The 22274-nt window shown below is 39.0% G+C and overlaps 1 protein-coding gene across 6 annotated transcripts in view; it reads left to right on the top strand.

The window, feature by feature from the left end:
- The first annotated feature begins 4128 nt into the window (after positions 1–4128).
- LOC111875435 (protein grainyhead) overlaps positions 4129–22274 on the top strand; it is a 515137-nt gene continuing 496991 nt past the window's right edge. For 4 of the 6 annotated variants that reach the window (XM_023871681.2, XM_023871679.2, XM_023871680.2 and 1 more), the window contains exons 1-3: positions 4130–4326; positions 8684–8992; positions 9254–11522. In XM_023871681.2, the coding sequence (XP_023727449.1) occupies positions 10933–11522 (590 nt within the window). In that variant the 5' untranslated portion in view covers positions 4130–4326; positions 8684–8992; positions 9254–10932. Of the gene's footprint in view, positions 4327–8683; positions 8993–9253; positions 11523–22274 lie in introns of all 6 variants that reach the window. The other 2 variants (XM_023871678.2, XM_023871677.2) reach the window with 2 other exon arrangements.

The raw sequence follows: 22274 nt of genomic DNA, 5'->3' as shown, positions 1-22274 counted from the left end.
GGAGAAACCCCAGGCTCAGTAATGCGGTCAGGTCTCTTCACAAAAATTACATGGTTCCGTACATGTAATATGAGCCAATAAAACAGTAAAAAGGAAAGTAGGTATGCAAGGCCAGCATTGTTGTCCGATCCCTTCGCAAGAGTAACACCAAGTCTATAATAATAGAGACTAACCGTACAAATGGCATGGTACCAGTAAAACAGTTAAAAAGACAACCACAGGGCCAATAATGCAATCCGCCTTCTCATTAAAAATACCGTAGCACCAATAACACTGCACCTACTCACAAGAATAACAAGGAACCTGCAAGGTTAAGCTTATCCACAGCCGTAATATTGCACCAGAAATATGTGAGGAAAGCATGGAACGGACAGGGCACTCTCACAAATCTATTTGTAGTTCATTATCACCCGCATTATCAATAATAAATATGTTTCGTATGGATATTGATGGGAAAACCAGAAGGAAGGAGACCAATGGCAAGACCAAGGAGTAGGTGGGTGGACAATATTAAAATGGATCTTAGAGAGATAGGATGGGATAGTATGGATCGGATTGATCTGGCTCAGGATATGGAGCAGTGGAGGGTTCTTGTGAACCCGGTAATGAACCTTCGGGTTCCATAAAATGGTGGGAAATTCTTGAGTAGCTGCAGAGTTGACGGCTCCTCCAGAAGGATTCAGCTCCATGAATAAGTAAGTAAGTAAGTAAATTGATACAGCTTTGTAAAAACACCTTCAACGTTGAAACAGTGAAACATTTGAAAAACAATGCAAACGCTTACAACCCTACTGACTGATATTGTACGCTTAACTTCCTTTCGTGACATAGTTACTTTCCTGTTCATTTTGGGCGTTTCTGTAAGAAGTCGAAATAATGGCAAAATCGGAGATCGTGATCATGCTGAATGTGACACCGAGTGCCCAGAATTGAGTGATCATTTTCATGGCCGTGAGAGACTCAAATCTCACAGCGTGAAAGTCAATTGTGGAGAAACCACAAAAGGACTACCATAAACTCGTCCATTCTTACAGAAGACAACTTCCCAATATCTGTAAAAGATAGACCGTAATTCATTATCTGCAGATATAGCAGAATTTATGTAATGAAAGCTATAACAGCAAACAGACGGCTAATTCTTAAAATTATGGTAACTATAAGTCTGTCTTGCGCTCACAGTTTGCTGTTTATGCACCACCTTCTCAGTGATTTTCCTTGTTCGTCTCTAGCGAAAGATGCTAGGGGAATCTTTCCTTTTCTTGCCATGTTTCTCTTGTCCATTGCCAGAGCGCCCTTTCTCTTCTCCTTCGTCTACCTGTCTGTTCTTCTCATGCCTCCTCAAGTGTCCATAGTTTCTTATTCTACTGCAGAATACCTTCCTGCAAGAAACATACTTTGCAACAGCGCTAAAATTAAGAGTTTCAAGTTTGTACATCCAAATGAATTATTCAGTGAAATGGATTCATTCGGAGGATGCACCGTCCATATTTAGTCTGGCAGACTCGCAGTGCTGTCTGAGATTTGTCACTTTTACTTGATTTTAAATACATTTAAATGAGGTCGCCACCAATTGCTCCTCTCAGTTCGTGTTTATTATGACAATTCACATTCGCCGTTATGAGGTCACATAATTGTTGGGACAGTAATAAAATGTCGGTTATTCTTCCAGGGCGCGACGCCATGTAGTCTGGTAGATCACTGCCAGCGTATCGGAAGAAGGTGCTGCCTGCATCTTCAAGGCAGACGAATAAGCCGAGATTAAAAAAAAATGTTTGTGATATAGGAAAGTGGGATCGAACCCTTGGCTGATCAACAGGAGACGGTGGTATTACAATGTGAGAGATGTAGCAAGCGCACGATTAAGGGGTGGGGGAGTATGTACTTACTTACTTACTCGTGGAGCTGAGCCCTTCTTGAGGAGAAGCCAAATCTGCAGCTACTCATGAATTTCCCAGCATTTTATGGAACCCGAAGGTTCGTNACAGAACCACAGGCAAAATTATGGTTTTTTATATTCCAATTTTTAAATATTTGTACAGCAGACGAGAAGACAAAAGGTTCTGGACTGAATGGTAGCAAGCATTACCCGAGTTCAATCGCCTCTTAATTTCCTCCTGAATCAGGTTTTGATTTGTTATCGTTTTTCCCGGGGAAATATGTAGCAGCAGGAAAATAGGAAAGTATAAGAGGACGAGGAGAAGATAAGATAAAATTGAAAAAAAAATAAAAGTAAAACAAATGCAGTCCCTTAAGCAAGGAAGAAACAAAAATAAAGAGGGAAGATTTCACGAAGAATACGCGAAAAAGACGAGATAAATAAAAAAAATATATATAAAATTATAAGGTGTAAACTGAAACAAAAATAAAGTATATGGTAGTAAAATAAACAAAATAGAAAATAAAGTTAAAAATGTAGCAGGGATGGAGTTGAACGGAGAGCCAGAAAAGCGCCACTGGATTTTATTCTGCACGAGATGAATCCATTCCTCATTCTCAGTGTCTGTTCATTTAAATCTGTATATTTAATTGATCTTAAAATAAAACATCATATGAATGGTTTGCTGTGTGAGAAGAGCGTCCAGAAGAGCTAATGGTCAGAAATAACTCCCGGCAGTCTACCTTAGAAGAATGCTCATTATATATATATATATATATAGGAGATGAGGCTTATACGATTTTGAAGGTTCACATTAAAATCTGCTGGGTCAGGACTGAATATAGCCTAATCTCACAGGTGGGTCCTGACGTTTCGGAGAAATATAACGCTACTTTTCTCTTCTTGTAGTTACTGAACTTTCCTTTCCTGGAGGTAGATTTAACGGTTCCACGATATAAACTGCTAGCATCATGTGATTAGATTATTGTTTCATTCACTACATATAGAGTCGTAGGGTTATTTGGAGGTACCGAACTATAGAAAACGGGATATTTATAGCAGCAATGATGTTTCATAACTGATATTATGGTTATTGATCGACATTTTCAACGGTATATGTGGCACATCAGCTTAGAAAATGCTTCTTATTTAAAGTTGTGGTTTTCCTCATTATCTTTCTTCAAATTACAACATAATAGTTTTCCAGCTCAGAAGTTTAATTATGGCATTAAAAAACTGGTGTTGCATTCGGGAGATACACGCTTCTAACCTCGTCCTGGTTAAAAGGCTATCCTTGATAGTTATTTCCGTCTTCTGTTTTAATCTCTCTAGAAGGTTGCTGCGATAACAGATTTAAATTTGTTGTAATACCCTCAATCTAAATCCTTACCTACTCACCATTCATACTGAACTTCCCACCTTCCTCGGCATTGCGAAATTTCTGCTGCATACGCAGGCGCAGTGAAACCGACTTTTCTCAAGATCTCTCAGTCTTTCTGGAATTATCGCGGAGGCTTCTGCTGTATCTCAAATGATTGTTTAAATCCTTTAGTTGATATTTTGCTGTTATCTTAATTTTTTTTATTATTGTTGGCGTTAATTTACTGAATTTATTGCATCATAAAAATTAATTTCATATTCATATTCGTAATGATTCTGAAGGGGTTTTTTTATTAAAAATTTTGATCCCATATACGATTAAATTATATAATTTTCTAAGGATAATATTCTGGAATTTAAACATTTATCATTTTCTCCTCCATTTTTGATACTTTTACCTTTTTTATTGTTTATCTTTATTTCAAAAGATTTTCCCATTTATTCTGAATTTGATTGGTTCTAGCTAAATTACATAATAAAACAGGAATTAACTTTGTCCGTACTCAAGAAAATGGCAGAATTCCTTTTTTCTTGTGTAACACTGTTACCTGTTTGAAGAATGGTTAATTTCATAATGTTATTAATCACTGTAGTTGTAAAGAGAGAAGAGGTAGCACTCCTTTAATACAGTTAAAATATAACATGGTACTCTATTTCAATTACTAGGTACAATGCTAACACTGTTTCCACGCAGAAACTTCTTTTCGGGTCTCAATTTCATTTTCATTTAAAGCGGAATTGTGAAATTGTGTACAGAAGTAAACATTTCAGCCATAAATGAAACATGTGTTTTTGACGTGCATGTAGCGGTGATATTGGCAAAACTGGTTTCTGGCTGAGACACGAATGCACGTAACAGCTTGACTCTGGTCCCTTGCTCGGCTACGCTGCATCTACTTCTGTCTAGCAGCAGTAGTTTCCACGTTGAATAACTCGACTAGACCAGCTCGGCCAGATGCAATTCCTGTCTGGGTCACCACGTGACTCGAAACAAGAGCGTTGAGTCTCACATTTTTCAGCAAACAGAAGATTATCTGCTTTCAAACGTAAGGCCATTTGTACATTTCAAGGTAAGAAAGTCAAGGTCGAATGATGAAAACATAATAACGTAATTTTGGAGGGGGGGGGAGGTGGTTCCTGTTGTGATAATCAGTAAATGTTGTTGTACAAGGCAACGATTTATGTGACGAGAGATGTTGAAGTACCTTTACAATATTTAAACAACAAAGTCTCAAGCGTATATTATTTGTTGCATAAATGTGTTTCAGTTCAATATACCCCGCGTTATTCTAACTCGCGTTCACCGTGACAAATATTCGATAACAATTCAACACTAATTATAGAGGCTTATTTCCCATTTCCAGTCAATTTCCTGCTTATCTTTCAAATATATTCCATTTTCTGTCTTTTAAAAATGAATCATGCATAAATATATAATACTTCTAAAGTGGTAAACTTGTCCCTATGTTTAGCTAATTAACACTATACAATTAAGACTTATGGGGGGAGTGGATGTATATAAGTCCATATTTTCTTGACCTCGACACCAATTGAAGGTGAGTGGTCAGCTTCACGCTCCGGCTGCTTTAACCACAGAGAAAGAGCCCCCGGTACCCATTGGACAGTAGGCTGGGTGGACCTCAAATTCGGGCTGGACGACGCGGAGAAGAGAAAATTCTTGACCTTATCGGGACTCGAATTCCGACTCCTGGGTCGTCCAACCCGTATCCAGTCTCTAATAAAATACTTTTTAACCAATACAAAACATGTAATTTCAATTTATTTATATTTTATCATTAATTATAATCGATGTTTAAAGGCAATAAATACTTGTTCCCTAGGATGACAACCCAAGAATGCAAAAAGTCTCATATCGTTAGGATAGTAAATATGTTCGGCAATGTAGTGAGGCTTAAATAAATTATGAATAACATTAACACATCAAAGTGAGAGTAGTTATATATTCTGGGTTATAACCTCGTGTAGTTCCCGCTTTTTGCTGATTTCATACTTGGCTTAATCTTACACACTGAAGAAGGAGGCAGTATATTCCTTCGAAACACTGGTTAACCTTCTACGGCACTGAGCGGCGTTTTATCCCAGAAGACAGAGATCCGCTTAACCACGGCTGTGAAGACATAAAATTGCACAAATTAAAATATATTCATGAAGAAATTAAAGTTAGACAAATTCGGGGAATGGTTTGCACCCATTTTATTTTCCAATCCATTACATAAAAACGCAAAACGTAAAATAAATGCAATTGTAATTTTACTTGTTCCTTATGGGTTTTTAATTTGGTCTTACCGTAACAGAAAATAACATACTGAGGATTTTCGGGAGCAGGAAGTTGAGGACAATACGTGAGCCTAATAAATAGTAAATAATAGTAGAATGGGAGCCTGGCCAGTTGAATTAGTATACTGAATATGCTACAAGCTGAATGACCAGGTAATCCGGGTTCAATTCACTACAATGGCAGAGGGTTTTCTCTTCTGCACAGTGTTCATATCGGATCTTCAGACCACTCAGCCTCATAAACAAGAGTGTAAAGTCCACGAAGGTAAAGATGGTCACTTTTTTTTTTCTGTGGCGCTACAGTCCAAATTTGGGCCTAGGCCTACCTCCATGAAACTCTCCGTTTCACTTCGGTTTACTAGATCTTACACATTCGGTAGGAATCCTTGGGCGAGTGATCAGCTAGTCGCAAGGCCTCTACTTGTACACAAACACAGAAAAACGCACACAAACATCCACGCCCTGAGTGGGATTCGAACCCACGATCCCGGCTTCCGAGCGAGCGAAGACAGTGCATGCCTTAGACCGCTCGGCTACCGTGACCGGCAAGATGGTCACTTAGCCCAATCTAATAGAGTGGTTAAGAACGCGTAGAGCTATGTCTCCACTTCCCCACACATCGTATGTTTTACTAAACGAAGAGATAAATTCACCCTTACTTAAACAGCAGATTACAGATCACTGCTTCATGAGCAACTTCATTACTTATACTCTTTAACAAATATTATTAGTATTGTGCCTTATATATCCGTTGCTAAGCAGTGACTCTGTAAACAGGGCCGCTACTAGATAACGCCCGCTACGTACACGCAAGAAACAATAGAACGACAGGATTATGCAATATGTTTCTAAGCAATGGATCGGTAAACACGTTTACAACAATAGAAGTATTGTTGGAAACGATTGTTTTATATTCGGTCCTTGCAAATTGGTTATAAAAAGGAGTTCAACTGGGAATCGACAGTCGAGTTCCAAGTGAGAAGTTAGTCGAGAGTTTGGCTCTGCAAAGGAGGCTGAAAAGATGGCGCTATGAGTTCAGGTGTTGAGTGCTGACCAGCGGGCAATGGCGTTACCACGGAAGCAGAAGAATCTCCACTGTTAGAAGCCGTTATTAAGAAAGGGCGGGTGAAGAAAGAATGGCTGGAAGAGGATAAGCGGGTGCTGCTGCGATTTGTATAGTGTGAGAATCAGTGAAGCGGTATTTCTTTTATTGCTAGTGGGGTGGGACTAAGTCCCTTGTACTGCGGCCACTCCTGGCCTATTGTACCAGCCCCAGATGATACGTGAGGGTGATTGTGGAGCAATTGGTAGAATGAAGATTGGCAGGCGAAACCGAAGTACTCGGAGAAAACCTGCCCCAGCGCCACTTTGTCCACCACAAATCCCACTTGACCAGACCCGGGATCGAACCCGGGCAGCCGCGGTGGGAAGCCAGCGACTAACAGCTTGAGCTATGGCGCGGCCCTTGTGAAAAGGTTACAATTAATTGTAGTTACGATCTGTAAGAGTCCAATAAACCCATTCATAAATTCATACCCTCGTCTCTAGTGACTCTAAATACGTGACAGTATGACCACATCAAAAGATGAATGGGGTCGTGCAACACGCATGCGAGAGATGTGCCGAGCACACGAAATTTACACCTTGCAAAACTCGGGGTAGAAGGAAGGATAATATTAAAATAGAACTCTACTTTACTATCTTAACAACGGCCAACTTGCTAGGGAAGATTGTGTTTCACGAAGTTGATTTAGTTCGTTAATGAGATGGAAGAGAGAAGAAACAAGTGAAAGAGTAGTTTCTGAATGAAAGTAATAACTTTATAAGACCTGGCAGACCTTCCATTGCTTCGTTTATTTTTAAGTAGACAATGCGGGATTTGTGAACAGCATTAATAGACAGATGTTTATAACAGAGACGTAATGGTTTCTATGCTGCAGGAACTTTTTTTTTTTTTGTTCTTCTACGAATTCAGGTCTTAACGTGAATAGATGTTCTTTTCCTGAACAACCAGACTAGTGAGCACTACTCAGGCTCTGTGTAATACTTATGCACGATGTTGCCTTTCGAATTCGTAAGTCTAACACATCCTCAAAGTTACGCTCTTTCTGTCTGCTTCAGATTTAAATCAGAAATTTAATCAGGCAATTTATGCAGATCTATTATTTACTTAACTTCAATACAAATCTACTTTATATCGTTATTTAGAGAAGTGTTTACTTTAAATTGAATTTTGTTTGTGGTTTATTTTCATGTTATATGTTTCTACTGTTACTCTATTTACATGATTAAGAACTGTGAATCTGGTAAGATTTCAGAACAAGGGGCTGCATGGTTATGTGAAGCCATAAACTGTTATTTTCAGGATGAGACTGATGAGTGAGCTTTATCCGAGTCTTGTGTTTGGTCAAAGACTGTAGCTTTTATCGTCTTATACCGCGGCTCACACAACACGATAGTGCGTCATTTAACTATGACAAGTCGTGTCAAATGCAACATATCACTGTTATTTTAACTCTAGGATCCTGATACAGAATGTCCTATGTGTAGTTTAAGTGGAAGGCATAATATGCACCGTTAAATATTTTCATAGCAACTACTCTGATATTTATTTGTTTACATTACTTAACGTCGCGTGTATATAGTCACTTGTTTCATTCTGTACGACAGATGTAGACAAGCAATGCGCCTGTGAGCACTGACATATGTCGAGTTATTGACCAAAACCAACTCCAGAAAATAAACAAATTAATGCTAAACAATCTACTTATTACACTGTTCGCAAGGAATAAAACATGGAGCATGAAAAGACAGGTGGAGGAGTAATTTACAAATTTACTGAAGCATGACATTAGTAGGACTGTCTTATGATACCCATGGCAGTAGTCTTACAATATGTTTGTTCTCGTGATTGGATTTTCTTTTCTTACAAAGAGGAGTTAGACAAATAAATTAAAGGGAACTAAAACATAAGGAGTAAATGTTAGTCTGGTTCAGTGTGAGCATACAGCTTTCGAGCATCTTTAATCATTATTCCAGCAGGGACGATTCATATACTGTACTGTCCCAAGAACAGGACCCATTACACAATGCCTGTAAAATTCTGCATTGTCATATTCTTCATTACAGAAAGTAACAAGATCCCGTGATGATGGCCTGAACTGAGGTAAGCGGAGGAGTTGTTAAGACTTGGGTTTGGTGGTCATTGCGGGGAACTCGACGCAAGGGACGGGCCAGCAGTACAGAGAATGTTGTTGGCTCGGAAAAGCCCTGAGGGGCTCTCTTAGTTGTCTGCTACTTCTAAAGGCCTCGCCTCTTCTTCGTCTTCAACAGCCACTGCCGCCATTACTCTTAGAAGTCGTGTCTTTGGCTTGGGTTCTTATATACGAATGGATGAAGAAAACGAGCGAACGAAGGAGCCGAAGCCTCTCCTGCAAGGTAAGCAAGGCAGCAGCAGCTAGCAGCCAGACCAAGCAACGTGCACGCCAGTAGAGCCGTAGTTAACAGTGGAAGTAGAAGGTTATACTGGGCAGTCTAACAAATATACAACAAATAAATTTATAAAACCAAACGATTGTTACATTTCGTCTAAAACTGCAGTAAAAAATCTCAAGATAATGTGCCAATGAACCAAAATAAACTCATTACTGTAGTCGTGTACAGATAATTATCAATCGCTTTTTGTTTCTTCTTCTTCAGCAATTTCTCCTGCCATCTTCTTCATCTCCGATATTTGTGGGAAAGGAATCCAAACGCAGTGCCATTATCCAAGATAGTCAACAAGTTGTGTGTCCTAGTGTTTATGAATTTCTCTCTCTCCTGTAATAATAACCTCGACATTTTTCACATCTGTGTGTGTGCTTGTACTGGAAAACCATTCATATGTCAACAGTATGATGTGAACAGCAAGTGTTAAGAGTCGTCACTTTCCTCTTCTGTAATCCAGTTACAATCATAAGTAAGTACTTAATGTGTGCTCCAGTAGTTTTGTGCAGACAGTTGTGTACACGTTCTGGTTGAATCTTGAAGTCTTGTATTCGATGTAGTGCCTCTTATATTGGTGTTTTGCTCTCAAGTACTGTAGTCCACTAAAATGAACTGAAGTTAATCACACGTGTTTAGAGAATAGTAATAGATTTATGTTCTCAACGTTTAGAAACACTTGATGCGTTAAATATTTTACAAAAAAAAAAGTTTAACTTTGAAAAGAAACTGTGATAAATGCAACTTTTCGTGAGCAATTAATTCTATAAATAATTGCCTTCTAGTGTTTAGGTTAACAAGTGTCTGTATGTTCCGAAACGTACTTCCTTCTCTATCACGTCCTAACTAAACGAAGTACGGTAGTGTACTAAAAGAACACAACTCGTAACAACACGAACCAGAACTTGTTGGTGGAAACTGTGGATATGAACGGAACAGGTTGGCACTCTTACAAAGGGAACTAACTAGTTGTAGAGGACACCGAACACTGTGTTGTTCAAAACCGGTGTTACATGTTGGAGAGCACAAACCAGGGGTCCTGCTGTAGCTGGTTTTAACCTACCGCTACTGCCCACTGCTGCAAACTTGCCTCTTGTTCCCCTTATAGACACGGACATACTTGTGTGTATGTATGCGAGACGTTATATAATGACCTAAGGTTATGCTTTGTACCTTTATTTGCTGGCTCAGCACTGAAGAACCAGAAAAGTTAGTAAGAATAGGGGAAAGAAAAACAAAACCTCCCCTACATTGAACCTGCCGAGTAATGTACCCTTCCCCTCCCCTACCGTTCTATCTGAAACAGTAGAAAACAGGTTCATCATAAGCAGTTACTACTATATAGTTTACTACAACTTCCACTACTCCATTCGTTGTTTGGAGTATTTTAAATAGAAGAAGAACCCATTCCGGTTTTCTTCACGCGAGCACTTACATTTATCCATTAGTTCGCTGACAGAACCGGTCGCTTATTCTCTGCTGATCATAATATCACCACGTGCCATACTTGTTACACAATAGTCCCAGTTATACCACATTCAGTTATTAATGCTCAGAATTAAACTGGGGTGTTTCAAGAGAACCCAGTGAAGACTGTGTTAATACCATCATTATAATCTCTTTCATGCCAAACACTTAAACATTGAACAAACAAGTTAGCACTTAACGAAGTTGCTCTTCTGAATATACGTTAATCAGACCAGCAATTAAATGGCCTCTAGACTCCTCCCAAATGAGTGGACCATTTGACTGGATACACAAATGGCATATAAAACTGAGTGAAAACAAGCTGTGCAAATTTTCGGTTTAAGTTGCCATAAAAAACTGTGCGACATAATTTTTGTTAGTATTTGACTCGGTAAATAATTGCTTCCAGGAAATAAAATAATCAAACAATGACAAAGCGGGGATTGGAAAACCCCGTGACTGTGCCCCAAGACAGTCCACCATCGCCCCCTCCCCCTATGGCGTCGCCTGCACCCACATCAACTCCTCCACCACATCAATCGACAAGCCCGCCAATCATGCTAGCCACTATGACGCCCGTTAGTGTTGTCGGGCTTCAGAAGGAGTATGGTGATGAAGATAATGAGCATCAGAAACCATCCCCACTTTATCAGACGCACATCGTCACGAGCAACCAGCTGAAGGATGAATTCGGGCCTGAAGAGGAGGAAAAGAAATCCAGTGGCGTCACATACGAAGATAGAATAGGGACGCCTCAGGACCACGCGAGTGAACTGACCGTTACAACAGCCGAGGCAACGCCTACAACAGAGACATTACCTGAAGTTCATCTGGTGGACCCTGGAACTGGAGCAACTGTAGTGGCCACAACTGGAGCTGCAAATAACGCCACTGTTTCCGTCGTGGTCCAGCAGCCCCAACTTCTGAATCAGGCGTACCAACAGCAACCCGGAGCAGGGACTACGGTTCTAGTTCTCTCTGAGCTAGTAGAGGATATGTCTCCAGTCATCGGTATCAGGTAAGGCTATCCTCAGTTTCGAATCGATGCGAGGAAACCGTCATCAGGTCCGTCGGAAGCAGACGGGACTGAGAGGGGGCTCATGTCCCACTCCTTCGCGGTTCTGAAGTCGCCATGTAAAATTTTACCCTTTTTTTTATATTCGCTAGTGGGGGTTGGAGTCCAGCTGGGTCCACTCGGCACGGCGGCCACTGATTGGCCTATTGTACCTGCCCCGGGTTATGATGATGATGATGGAGAATTTGGTGGAATGAAGATTAGTACGGGAAACCGAAGTCCTCGGAGAAAACCTACCCCAGCGCCACTTTGTCCACCACAAATCCCACTTGACCAGACCCGCGATCGAACCCGGGTCGCCGCAGTGGGGAGCCAGAGACTAACGCTTGAGCTATGGCGCGGCCTAAATTTGATCCTTTCTACTCAGTCCCAACATCTTTAACACTTCCGACGAGTCTGATTTTATCAAACAATGTGTTAATGATGAGTCGGTTTCCAACATGAAAACACCTGGATAATATAATTAATTGCTTTTCTTTGTATTTGGAGTAGATGGTAAGTCTAAAAATTTTCGTTCACATGCATTTCCTAGTTAACATAACTTCGCCCTACTGGGAATTTATGACAAATCCATTTCTTTTATACATATTGTATATTTTCAATATTGCACCAAAAGATCTCGGAAAACAACACACAAACTCATTTTCGAGATAAATGTTAGGTCTTTTTACCCTGTCTTGCTGGTGTATAGCCAAAAGCGTCGCGAAATATTTTGTTCTTGCTTCCGACGAGACGACATATTTATCCTATACAAGCGTTTCGCTTTTCTGTCTCATGAACGCGAATAAATCTATGCCAAATGGAGCCCTTTATTACCAGAAATTTCTAGGAACAAGCTCCGGAGGTTGTTATTCGGCATTCTGTTCGTCATGGGTCCTCTTATTATTTAAACGATTGACGATGCAGTGTACTACAACAAAATAGGATATTTGTCACCATTTACATTTTATAATCAACAATATAGCACAATACCTTCGTGCATGCATTTATATTTATTTATCTCGTCAAGGTAAATGTTGTTAGGCGACCCGAAGTTACAGGCCAACCTCGGTCATCACTTCACGCACCCGTTGGAACAAATTAATTTGAAGTTCACGTTTAGTAAATAGCATTCTGTATTATGGAAGTTAATCATAAATTAAGCTTTGTCGAATAATTTAATAGTCAGTCAAACGCTGGGTGAATATAAGTGTCTATGCACAGAAAGACGTAGTTTGAGAATAATAGGTGCATTTAATATAATAAAAAGATGCTTTGAAATAAAATCGTATTCAAGAGGAAGATAAATCCATGTAAATAATATTCCAGTAAATCATTTCTTCTTAAAATACTTCTTTTTTTTTTGTAAACTTTATAAATATTGCTGACTGTAAGTTCATGAAACCAAGAGTTTGAGTATGGGTTCGGAAGGAGAAAAGTTTGTGTCATGATGCAACTAAGAATCTATTTGCAATCGATCCATTAGTGAAATTGCCTTTGCGGCTTTGTCATGACGTATAATTGTTTTGATATCCTTAAGGTACGACCTTCAGATGGCTTCCATGATATGTCTGTTCTCCCCATAGAAAGAAAGCAGTGAACTTGTTGATGTTCTTAAGATTCATTTATGAAATGCGAGAAATTACAATCGTTTTAGTGGAAAGTTATGATTACAAAACTAAGCATGTGTTTATATGTCATTGTCGTGACGATGCTGAAAACAGAAAAGCACTTTGACACTCCGAGTGTTGCAGCTTGTGATCAATCTGACACCCATTATCATCAATAAAGTTGCAGTAGCGTAGTTGGTTGAGGGGTTATGCTACAAACCTGAAGGTCGCGGGTTCAAGTCCCGATGATGTCACTGGACTTTTTTTTTTTTAAATTCACCTAATCCTTCCAGCAGCAATAGGCCCTGGGATTGATTCAGCCTCTAACAGAAATGAGTACCAGGAATTAATTAAATAATTTTCTTGGGAAGTAAAGCGCGGCCGGGGCGTAAGGCTGAGAACCTTACCAGCATCTTTGAGCCGATTGTCTAGATAATGTGAGATCCTCGACGTCTCACAACCCTATGGGCCTTCACGGCCTGTTACAGGGATAGCTTTACTTTACTTTATATACATTTGTGAAATACTTTCATTTGATCATATTAATGTGATTAATAGTGCCATTGAATTGTTCACAATGTTTTATAAGCATAGGTATTTAACATTATTTCATCATAATCCTTTACTTTGAATGTACTCTATTTATTTCTGGCATATACAAAAACGCTGCCAATAATTAAGACTCTATGGCGTCAGTAATAGGATGAATGAGAAGGAGTGTATAAGGAAACTGTTGTGTCGTAATTTGAGGTAGAATTTTGTGTCTCAACATTTGCCTTGAGAACGAGGCAGGTTACGAAATATTGTCAGGATATCTGCTGAGTATATTTTGCAACCAAATTGTGTCCTTCATTAGGGCTACTGTAAGCAAATTCCTCAAAAACAAAATATTTTCCTTAGTAGTTATTTAATTATGTAGTCCTTAAAACTGGTACATCTACTTGAAATAATGTCCATAATAAGTTTATGGAGTATGTGAAGGGAATACTAGCTTGCTAGGAAAGTTCCCTACTGAATGCCTCTGTATATAAATTTGAAATTAATTATAAAATTCTTCATGATTTGGAAAGCCTCATATTTATCCTTTAAAAACTTCATAATTTTGCATGATTTATCAACAACCATTTAATTCCCTTATTTGGGTATCTTGGTATAAAACCGCCCTTTTTTAAGTGAATATATGTATTTAATTACCCGCACTTTTTTCACGGATTTCAAATTTGCATATCAGTATTTAATTTCTCCTCTATTTCATGTCATTCAGTATTTGTGCATTCATTTATACAAATAAAATAATTATACCAAAATTTTAGTGCCTTACGAATTTTCACAACAGTTGTAGACCAGTGGTTTTAGGATAAAAGTGATTATTAAAATATATGTAAAATTAATTCAATATTAAATTATAACACCATAAGCGAAATGAAGCCTGCTTAAGTACATGTTCGTTCATCTTGCTGTTGAAACACATCTACGAGACAAGACTATTGAAAATTTGCTGAAAGTATCAAAGTGTTACGGAATCCGAAACTATGTTAATGCACACGAAATTTGAATGTTGTAACCACAGAGATCATTTTATGTGAAATCTCCTGTATCACAAACAAACTTAAGAAATTTTCATTTTTTTAACATTTATATTTTATGAATTCAAAATTTAATGTTTCCAAATTCAACAGATTTAAGCTTAAATGCTTTAATTAATCTGCTTCATTTTTTCTCCATAACTCGTTACCGACTCCCAGTACGTTAAGAAATAGCACAATAAAATTTTTCAACTCCAAATTATTTCTTACCAAAAGTTTCCATTATTATACTATGTGCCAGGAGAATAGTAGAATTAAAATAAAATAAGCTTCATTAATGACAGTAAATTAATTCGAAGGTTTTAAGACATGTGATTAGCTAGTAACTTCTGTGGTTAATAAATTATTTTTTACAAACAGGGTTAATAATTTTCTACGATTCTCAATGTGAACTCTGAGGTTGCGTGTCGCACTAGCGTCGAAATTTTGAAATATGCGTCATTTTTATGTGAGGTACCTATCACGTGGTCCTACCTGAGGGTTGGGAGTTTAGGTAAGGAAATTTGGGGTTTGTTGGAGATCAACAAATTTTAGAGTCTTAATCTTTTACGTTATTTCAAAATGTTTCTTCAAATTTTCATTTTTAAGCTTCATGCATGAATATTATTGTGCTTAATTAATTAAGCACTGCACCATAAAGACATATGGGGGAATGAAAATATACCTCCACCACTCTGGACCTGGACACTAGATGAAGGTAAGTTGTCACCTTGGTGCCCCTGCTGCTTTACTCCCGATGCGAGAGGCCCCAAAACCCATTCTGTACGAGGCTGAGCGGGTCCCAGGTCCAGTCGGTGATTGTGGAGTACAGAAAAATCTCTTGTCCTTACCAGGAAAGGAACAGCAGCTGTCTATCGCGTAACCTGTTGTCATATCGACTGAGATATCCTGCATACACAAGCACACCCAGAACAGATATAAGTTACTACTGGTGTACAGGACCACAGTCAGCTGCGGACTGGTCGACCGGGATTCGATTCTCGGTAGAGGAGTTAGGAATCTGGTGTTAATCATGGCGTGTGTGGGATAGATCGTCAGGCCCCTCACCCCCACATTCAGTACGGGAAATGATTGAATTTCCAATCGTGTAAAAGGGGCTGGACTATGGAAGTGATAACTCCGAGTAGGGTAGAGATTTGCCTCCACGATTCCTGTTTGTACTGAATAGAGATGGGCTGACTTCATTACGTAATGTGAGTTAGGTTGAGTACGAACCTTCATTGTCTGTCTGCCATAATTTTGATGTGCATCTGCGCGTTATTTAAATAATCATATCAGCAAATCCTGTTCTTACGAACACCCATTGTGTTGCTCCTCCTTTGTTTTATTAGGATATGGGATTTTCATGGATCCGTTATTAGCCTTAAGGTCCTGACCACAGAGATAAATGAGCTGCATACAAACGTGTGCTGTTTCTTCATAAGAACCCAGGTCACGGCCATATTTTTCTTGTAAAAGACTTTTTTCCCCAGTCTCCTATCCATCATTCTGATCCATGCTTATGCGCCTATCTAGAAAGACTTCTGTAAGAGAACTTAATATTCCCGTTGAGTTTCCACGGATATGTAATTTCAGCTATCTCACTCTATACGTTCCTTTTATACGTAATAAGAAGACGGTCAATAGTCTGAGCATGCCTTTTTGCATATTCGTGATTATAAGGGTTATAATGGCTGATGGCGGAACAGACAGGTGTTTATGTAATTGGATCAGCAAATGTTTGAGAGGCGCAAACAATCTCAGCTGATCTAAACTATGGTTAGAACAAATCCTGAAGTGTGAGACCTATTAATCCGTGCACAAAGGAATTCATTCTCACACTGGGTAGGGGCACGCCTCGAGATCAGAATAATATTGTTGTAATGCTGCCAGTTCTACTTATCCGCTCTTTTCCGAAAGAGTTTAGCGATCTGCTTTGTAGAATGACATTTGACAGAATAGATCACAACATAAATGTTTACATTTATGTTAATTTCTGCTGTAAAACGGGTACCAAGGCCTCTTTTCCTGGGAGAAGGCTGCCGGGTCATGAAGCTGATCACTCACTTTCATCGTGAAACCAAACCTCCGCTCCCCCATACGTCGTCGTGAAGTGATGTTTAATTAATCAAATAGGCGAAAGACTTTATCATTACCCTTATTTTACAAGCAGTTCTAGTATCGTTAGATGTATAAAAGAACTTATATTCTCAGTAAATGCTATGATATGCCCCCGTGTGGAGACGGGGTCGAGTACCTCCACCGTGACCCAGCGAGTCGTAGGAATTTCAGCCCCAAAAAAGACACTTGAGTGGCAGATATGTTCCGGGTCATCCTGGATTAGAGGTTTATACTTAAATATCACTTACACGGTGAACATTTAATTTGTCCCTGAAAGACATTTGTAAAATGAGTCCCGACATTATACACACATTCACAGGGCGTACAAAAGTATAATATTTATGTGTTTAATTTAAAAAAAGATTTTAATGAACAGAGAGAAACAAATGATCTAATTTTCATGTTGTAAACTGAAAAAAGTGCGGAGAATTCATACTGTGTAAAAGGTAACAGTAACACGTAAAGCTATCACTGTAACAGGCCGTGAAGGGTTGTGAGACGTCGAGGCTCCCACATTTTCTCTTAGACAGTCGGCTCACAGATGGAGGTGGGGTTGTCAGCCTTACGCTCCGGCCTCTCCTTACCCCCCAGGAAGATTCCTGGTACTCATTTCTCTCACAGGCTGAGTCGACACCGGGGCTACGATGCGGCTGGAAGAATTAGATTATTTGAAAAAATCCACCTCATCAGGACGCGACCCCGCGTCCTTCCGGCTTATAGCATAGTCGTGCCTTGACTTCATGCTCTAATTAATTCACTTGGTTAAACATATAGGAGTACAACACATTTGTCTTCCACAAAGATGACATAGGCCTCAAGTACTCGTGTTTCAGGACTGTTATCGCTGGAGAAACAACGTTGAAGTAGGTTAGGATGGGTACAAAGGAGAGTTTTAATGAGTACGATACTGAAATTTCATATCTCATAATAATGAGGAAACATTATGACCACAAAACAAAGCAACAAGTTTTCAAGAAAGACCATGCAAAATGGATTTGGAAGGAGCTGGAAACTTCGAAGAATATTTCAGTTTTTATTCATATTTTGCTTTATATTAGGACCCGGGTTAACGCAGTCGGTATAGCAACTGGCTACGTACTGGACGACCAAGGGGTCTGAGTTCATGGTCCAGTAGGCTCAAGAATTCTCCCTTCTTCACGTTGTCCAGACCGTCCTTGTGTGCCACCCAGCCTCCTATCCAATGGGTGCTGGGGGCTCTTTCTCCTTGTGTAAAACCGGTCGGGGCGTGAAGCTGACCACTCAACTCGAACTAGTGCAGAGGTCAAGAAAATGTTGAACTATACATCCACTCCCTCATGCATGTTCATGGTGTAGTGTTTAATTAGTTAAGCACAGGGATAACTCCACCTTTATATTGCTTTAGCCAATATTTCTACAATCCAAAGATGTCAGTCAAAGATACTACGTATGATTACTAACGCCCCATGGTATGTTTCCAATATAACACTCCATGACGACCTGAAAGTGCCGCTAGTGAAGGAAGTCATAAAAGGGAAAAGCACAGGATACCTCAACAAAACAGAAGGACATGAGAACGTACTAATGCAACCGTTACTGGAACCGCACAGTGGGCGAAGACTAAAAAGGAATTGGCCAGCCGACCTGAGAGAGGGCTAACGAGGATTTATCTCTGGACAAGCCCTCTCCACGTCACGAAGAATACTACAGCAAATTAGCTTATAGAATCAAATGTAATTCTGATTGCTAATATTATGTAAATATAAAGATATTGCTTTATATTTCGGTCAGAATGGATACTCTTATGAAGAACTGAATGCTAGCCTTCCAGATATGAAGAGACGGTTCTTAAGAATTTCTCTATGCTAGAACTAAACCTCATGAAAGTCACTAAATTACAGCAACTGATACACGACTGAGATCACACAAATCAATGGAGACGCGCGCGTCCTTCGTTACGTTCCGATCTTCATTTGTTCATATGCGTCGCAGAGGAGGCAGAAGACAAACGGAGAATTGCAGTAGCATTTCGATTACTGTCTCGAGTTAACAACGTTGCGTTAAATCTGTTAATAAGACATTCCGTGACTAACGGTTACTTGTTTCTTCAGAATTCTCTCAAGTTGAGAATAAGCAACAAACATTCGTGTCCGTGTTCCAAGCCATGAAACGACCCGGTTTTATTGCGTATGTATAAAGGTAGAAACGGTAAAGTTGTCCCTGTGCTTAACTAACTAAGCACTGAGTTATGAAGACGTATGGAGAAGTGGATGTGGAGATCCACGTTTTCTGACCTCGGCACTGTCTGTAGGGGAGTGGTCCGCTTCACACAACGGTCGCTGTATCCCCGGGGAAAGAGACCTTAGTAACCTTTGGATAGGGGGCTGGGTGGGCGCCAGAGCCGGTCTGGACAACATTAGGAGTGAAAATTCTTTGACAGTCCCGGCTTGCTCCTTGTGTCAATTCGTGAATGACAGCATTTCATGATGTCTTATAAATGGTGTAAAACTGATTGTTTCAAGCGAAAACAATAATAAATCCATTTTAATCATATTCCTACTATTTGTACAAGAAATGTCAGGATTTAAATCATGCGAACTATATATAAGTTAGCGATTTCAGTAATCTGCAGTGTGCTCAGAAGAATATTGTCGATTGATGAATATGCAACTTTGGAAATTTAGGTCACGTGTGTAATAATAACAACAAATTCTAGAACATTGATTCAATTGTGTTTTATAATCTCAAAAATGAAAGATTCAAAAGAAAGTTATGAAATGTTTTTTTATTTTTTTTTTCTGGAAGTTCTGTTCAGATTTCTTTCTCTCGGATATTTAGGGAGTTTGGCTCTAGACTGACTCAGAAACAGATGTAGGTCTTCATGCAAAGTGATCGTTAAAATTGTCTTATCCAAGTGTAAATTGAAATGACTCAACAGTTTTTCGTAAAAGTACAAAATATGAAATTTAATCATATTCATAATGTTTATATATTAACAGTCTTCAAATGCATACAATCCCATTTACGGCTTCTACACTACATGTTTCGGTAGTATGCTGCCATCTTGAATATCTGCCATCAATATGAATCAGTGCAACAGGACGCTAAAATACAACGAAATTTAATCAGTAATAACTTTTACGTTCTTGATAGTTTTCGTAAGTGCAGTCCGACGCAAAGAGCGACATTTTTAAGCCTTCCGTAAGTGGGCAAACGCACTAGAGAAGGCGATGTTTCACAAGTGACATTCCCACTTCTCTGTTGCAGCAAAGTACAGTTCATAAATCAAGTATTTACGTCCAAAATTAGTGTCATGTACTCGTAGATTAGAGACCGGAATTGACAAGGAATAAACACATTTTTACTGGCAGTTCAACACTCGACTTGGATTTTTAATTCAAATGATCACTTCCAGTTCTTCCTCTATTAATGGGGATAGTGCGGTCGGTATAGCGACTGGCTATGGACTGGACGATAGAGAGACTGGAGATGGTGTCCCGCAAGGGTCAAGAATTTTCTCTTCTACAAGTCGTCCGGACCGGCTCTGGGGTTCACTTAACCTCTTATCCAAAGGGTAACCAGGACTCTTTCCCGAGGGTAAAGCGGCTGAGGCGTGAAGCTGACCACTTACCTCCAACTAGTGCCGGGTCAAGAATATGTGGATCTATACATCCACTCCCCATACGCCTTCATGGTGTAGTGCTTAATTAGTTAAGCACAGGGACAACTTCACCTTTTTATTAACGAGTATAACCAAATTTAGGTTAAGGCAAATAGAGCAGTTAAGAACTCTATTTAGAGGGAAAGATTTGAAATTTCTCCTGAAATGCCTGAGATATATGAAAAATATCTTCCTGACAAACTGTAATTAAAAAATAAAAATTTGACATTGAGATGCAAATATGTACGTACGTTAATGTGTGTATGGAAAAAATACATCTTTTCTTATTCCGTTAAAATATTCTTCCCCCTTCCGAAAATAAGTCATGGACATCTTATGGGGCAACTCTGTTTAAGGTTGTATGAGTGAAGGTTTTCTGACGTTATGGAGTAATATGTTATGAAATTCATTAATGTAGCAGAAGGCTGCTTGTTCCATTACAGAGAGAAATAAATTTTCATTAAAATAATTTCAGGACCCCCATATTTTCCTTTGTAAATCTCAGTCAGAAAATTTAATCTCGGGTTATATTTACTAAACTTGCAAATCGAGTGCTTTGGAGTCTAAAATAATGGGACTTATTTCTACTGTAGTATTTGCAATGATGAAATGTGCCCCTTTTTCTTCAAAACACGAAAGAATCTTTAATATAAATGGTCAATTACTGTTTTTATTCAAATTATCCAGTCTCCACTACCCACGGTTACTAAAAAGAGCAATCTCTTCACTAAGGGCGAAGAAGAGCTAGTCAAGAGCTCAGTACAATCAGCAGGTTCTCTGAATTTCTTTTTTACTGATACAAAATTAAAAAAAATATTAAAACAACTACTACCCAAGCTGCATTTGTATTGAATATATTAACCATATATAGAGAAATTTGTTACTGTTTATAAAGTCATTCGTGTTCAGAGTCATATCTTACACTATTAGAAGGAAGATAAATCCTCCACCCATTCATGTTAGCACACATATCATCAGCTGAGTATGTAGGATTCAGTGCATGGATCTCAGGTTCGGACTTCAAGCTAAGAGAATGGCCTTAAATCTGAGCTGAAAGCGAACAGCGAATGATTGATCTCAAAGGATAGCACTGTATAGCGCTAGCATATTGTATCTGTCCGTATCGGATATTTTTAAGCGTTATTTATATTTCTCCGGTTTCTACAGACATTAAAGCCATCTACCGATAGAAGTCATAAATTAATATTATTTTATCTTCAAAAGAACGTCGAAAGAAGTATAAAAAATCATCATGCAAATAAATCCCATTTCATTTTTTGATACATTTCTAGGAAGACAGTGAAAGTAAAAAAGGAAGAGTTGTCCTTGTGTTTAATTAGTTAAGCACTATGCTTCGAAGGCGTATGGGAGAGTGGATGTATAAATCCACATTTTCTTGACCTGGCCACTAGCTGGAGGCTAGTCTAGGAAGACAACTATTCCGTTTATCTGTATGTCGATTTTCACTGCTTTTTATACAGTGTTTTGATTTACATTTGGTTCTTGTTTTTTTTCTGGACTTTCATGACCGTTATTGTAACATTCTGTCTAGTTTAGAATCATTATTGAACAATTATTTCCGGCAATGGAAATGTGCTACTAGAGTAGGTAATGCCTGCGTGTCGAGAATCTATACCCCAGTGTGCGTTTGGATAATTTCATTAATATTTTCAGAGTTTATCTGAAGCTTTCGGTACAACAGTGCAGGGAATCCTTTCCCAGATATGACCACTTTTCTTCACTTAACGGCAATGCCTAAATGTGTCCGGCTTAACCTCCA

The sequence above is a fragment of the Cryptotermes secundus genome, unplaced genomic scaffold (genome assembly GCF_002891405.2).
Source record: "Cryptotermes secundus unplaced genomic scaffold, Csec_1.0 scaffold304, whole genome shotgun sequence".
NCBI lineage: Eukaryota > Metazoa > Arthropoda > Insecta > Blattodea > Kalotermitidae > Cryptotermes > Cryptotermes secundus.
The sequence above is the reverse complement of the archived record's forward strand: the minus strand, read 5'-3'. Positions and strand labels throughout refer to the sequence as shown.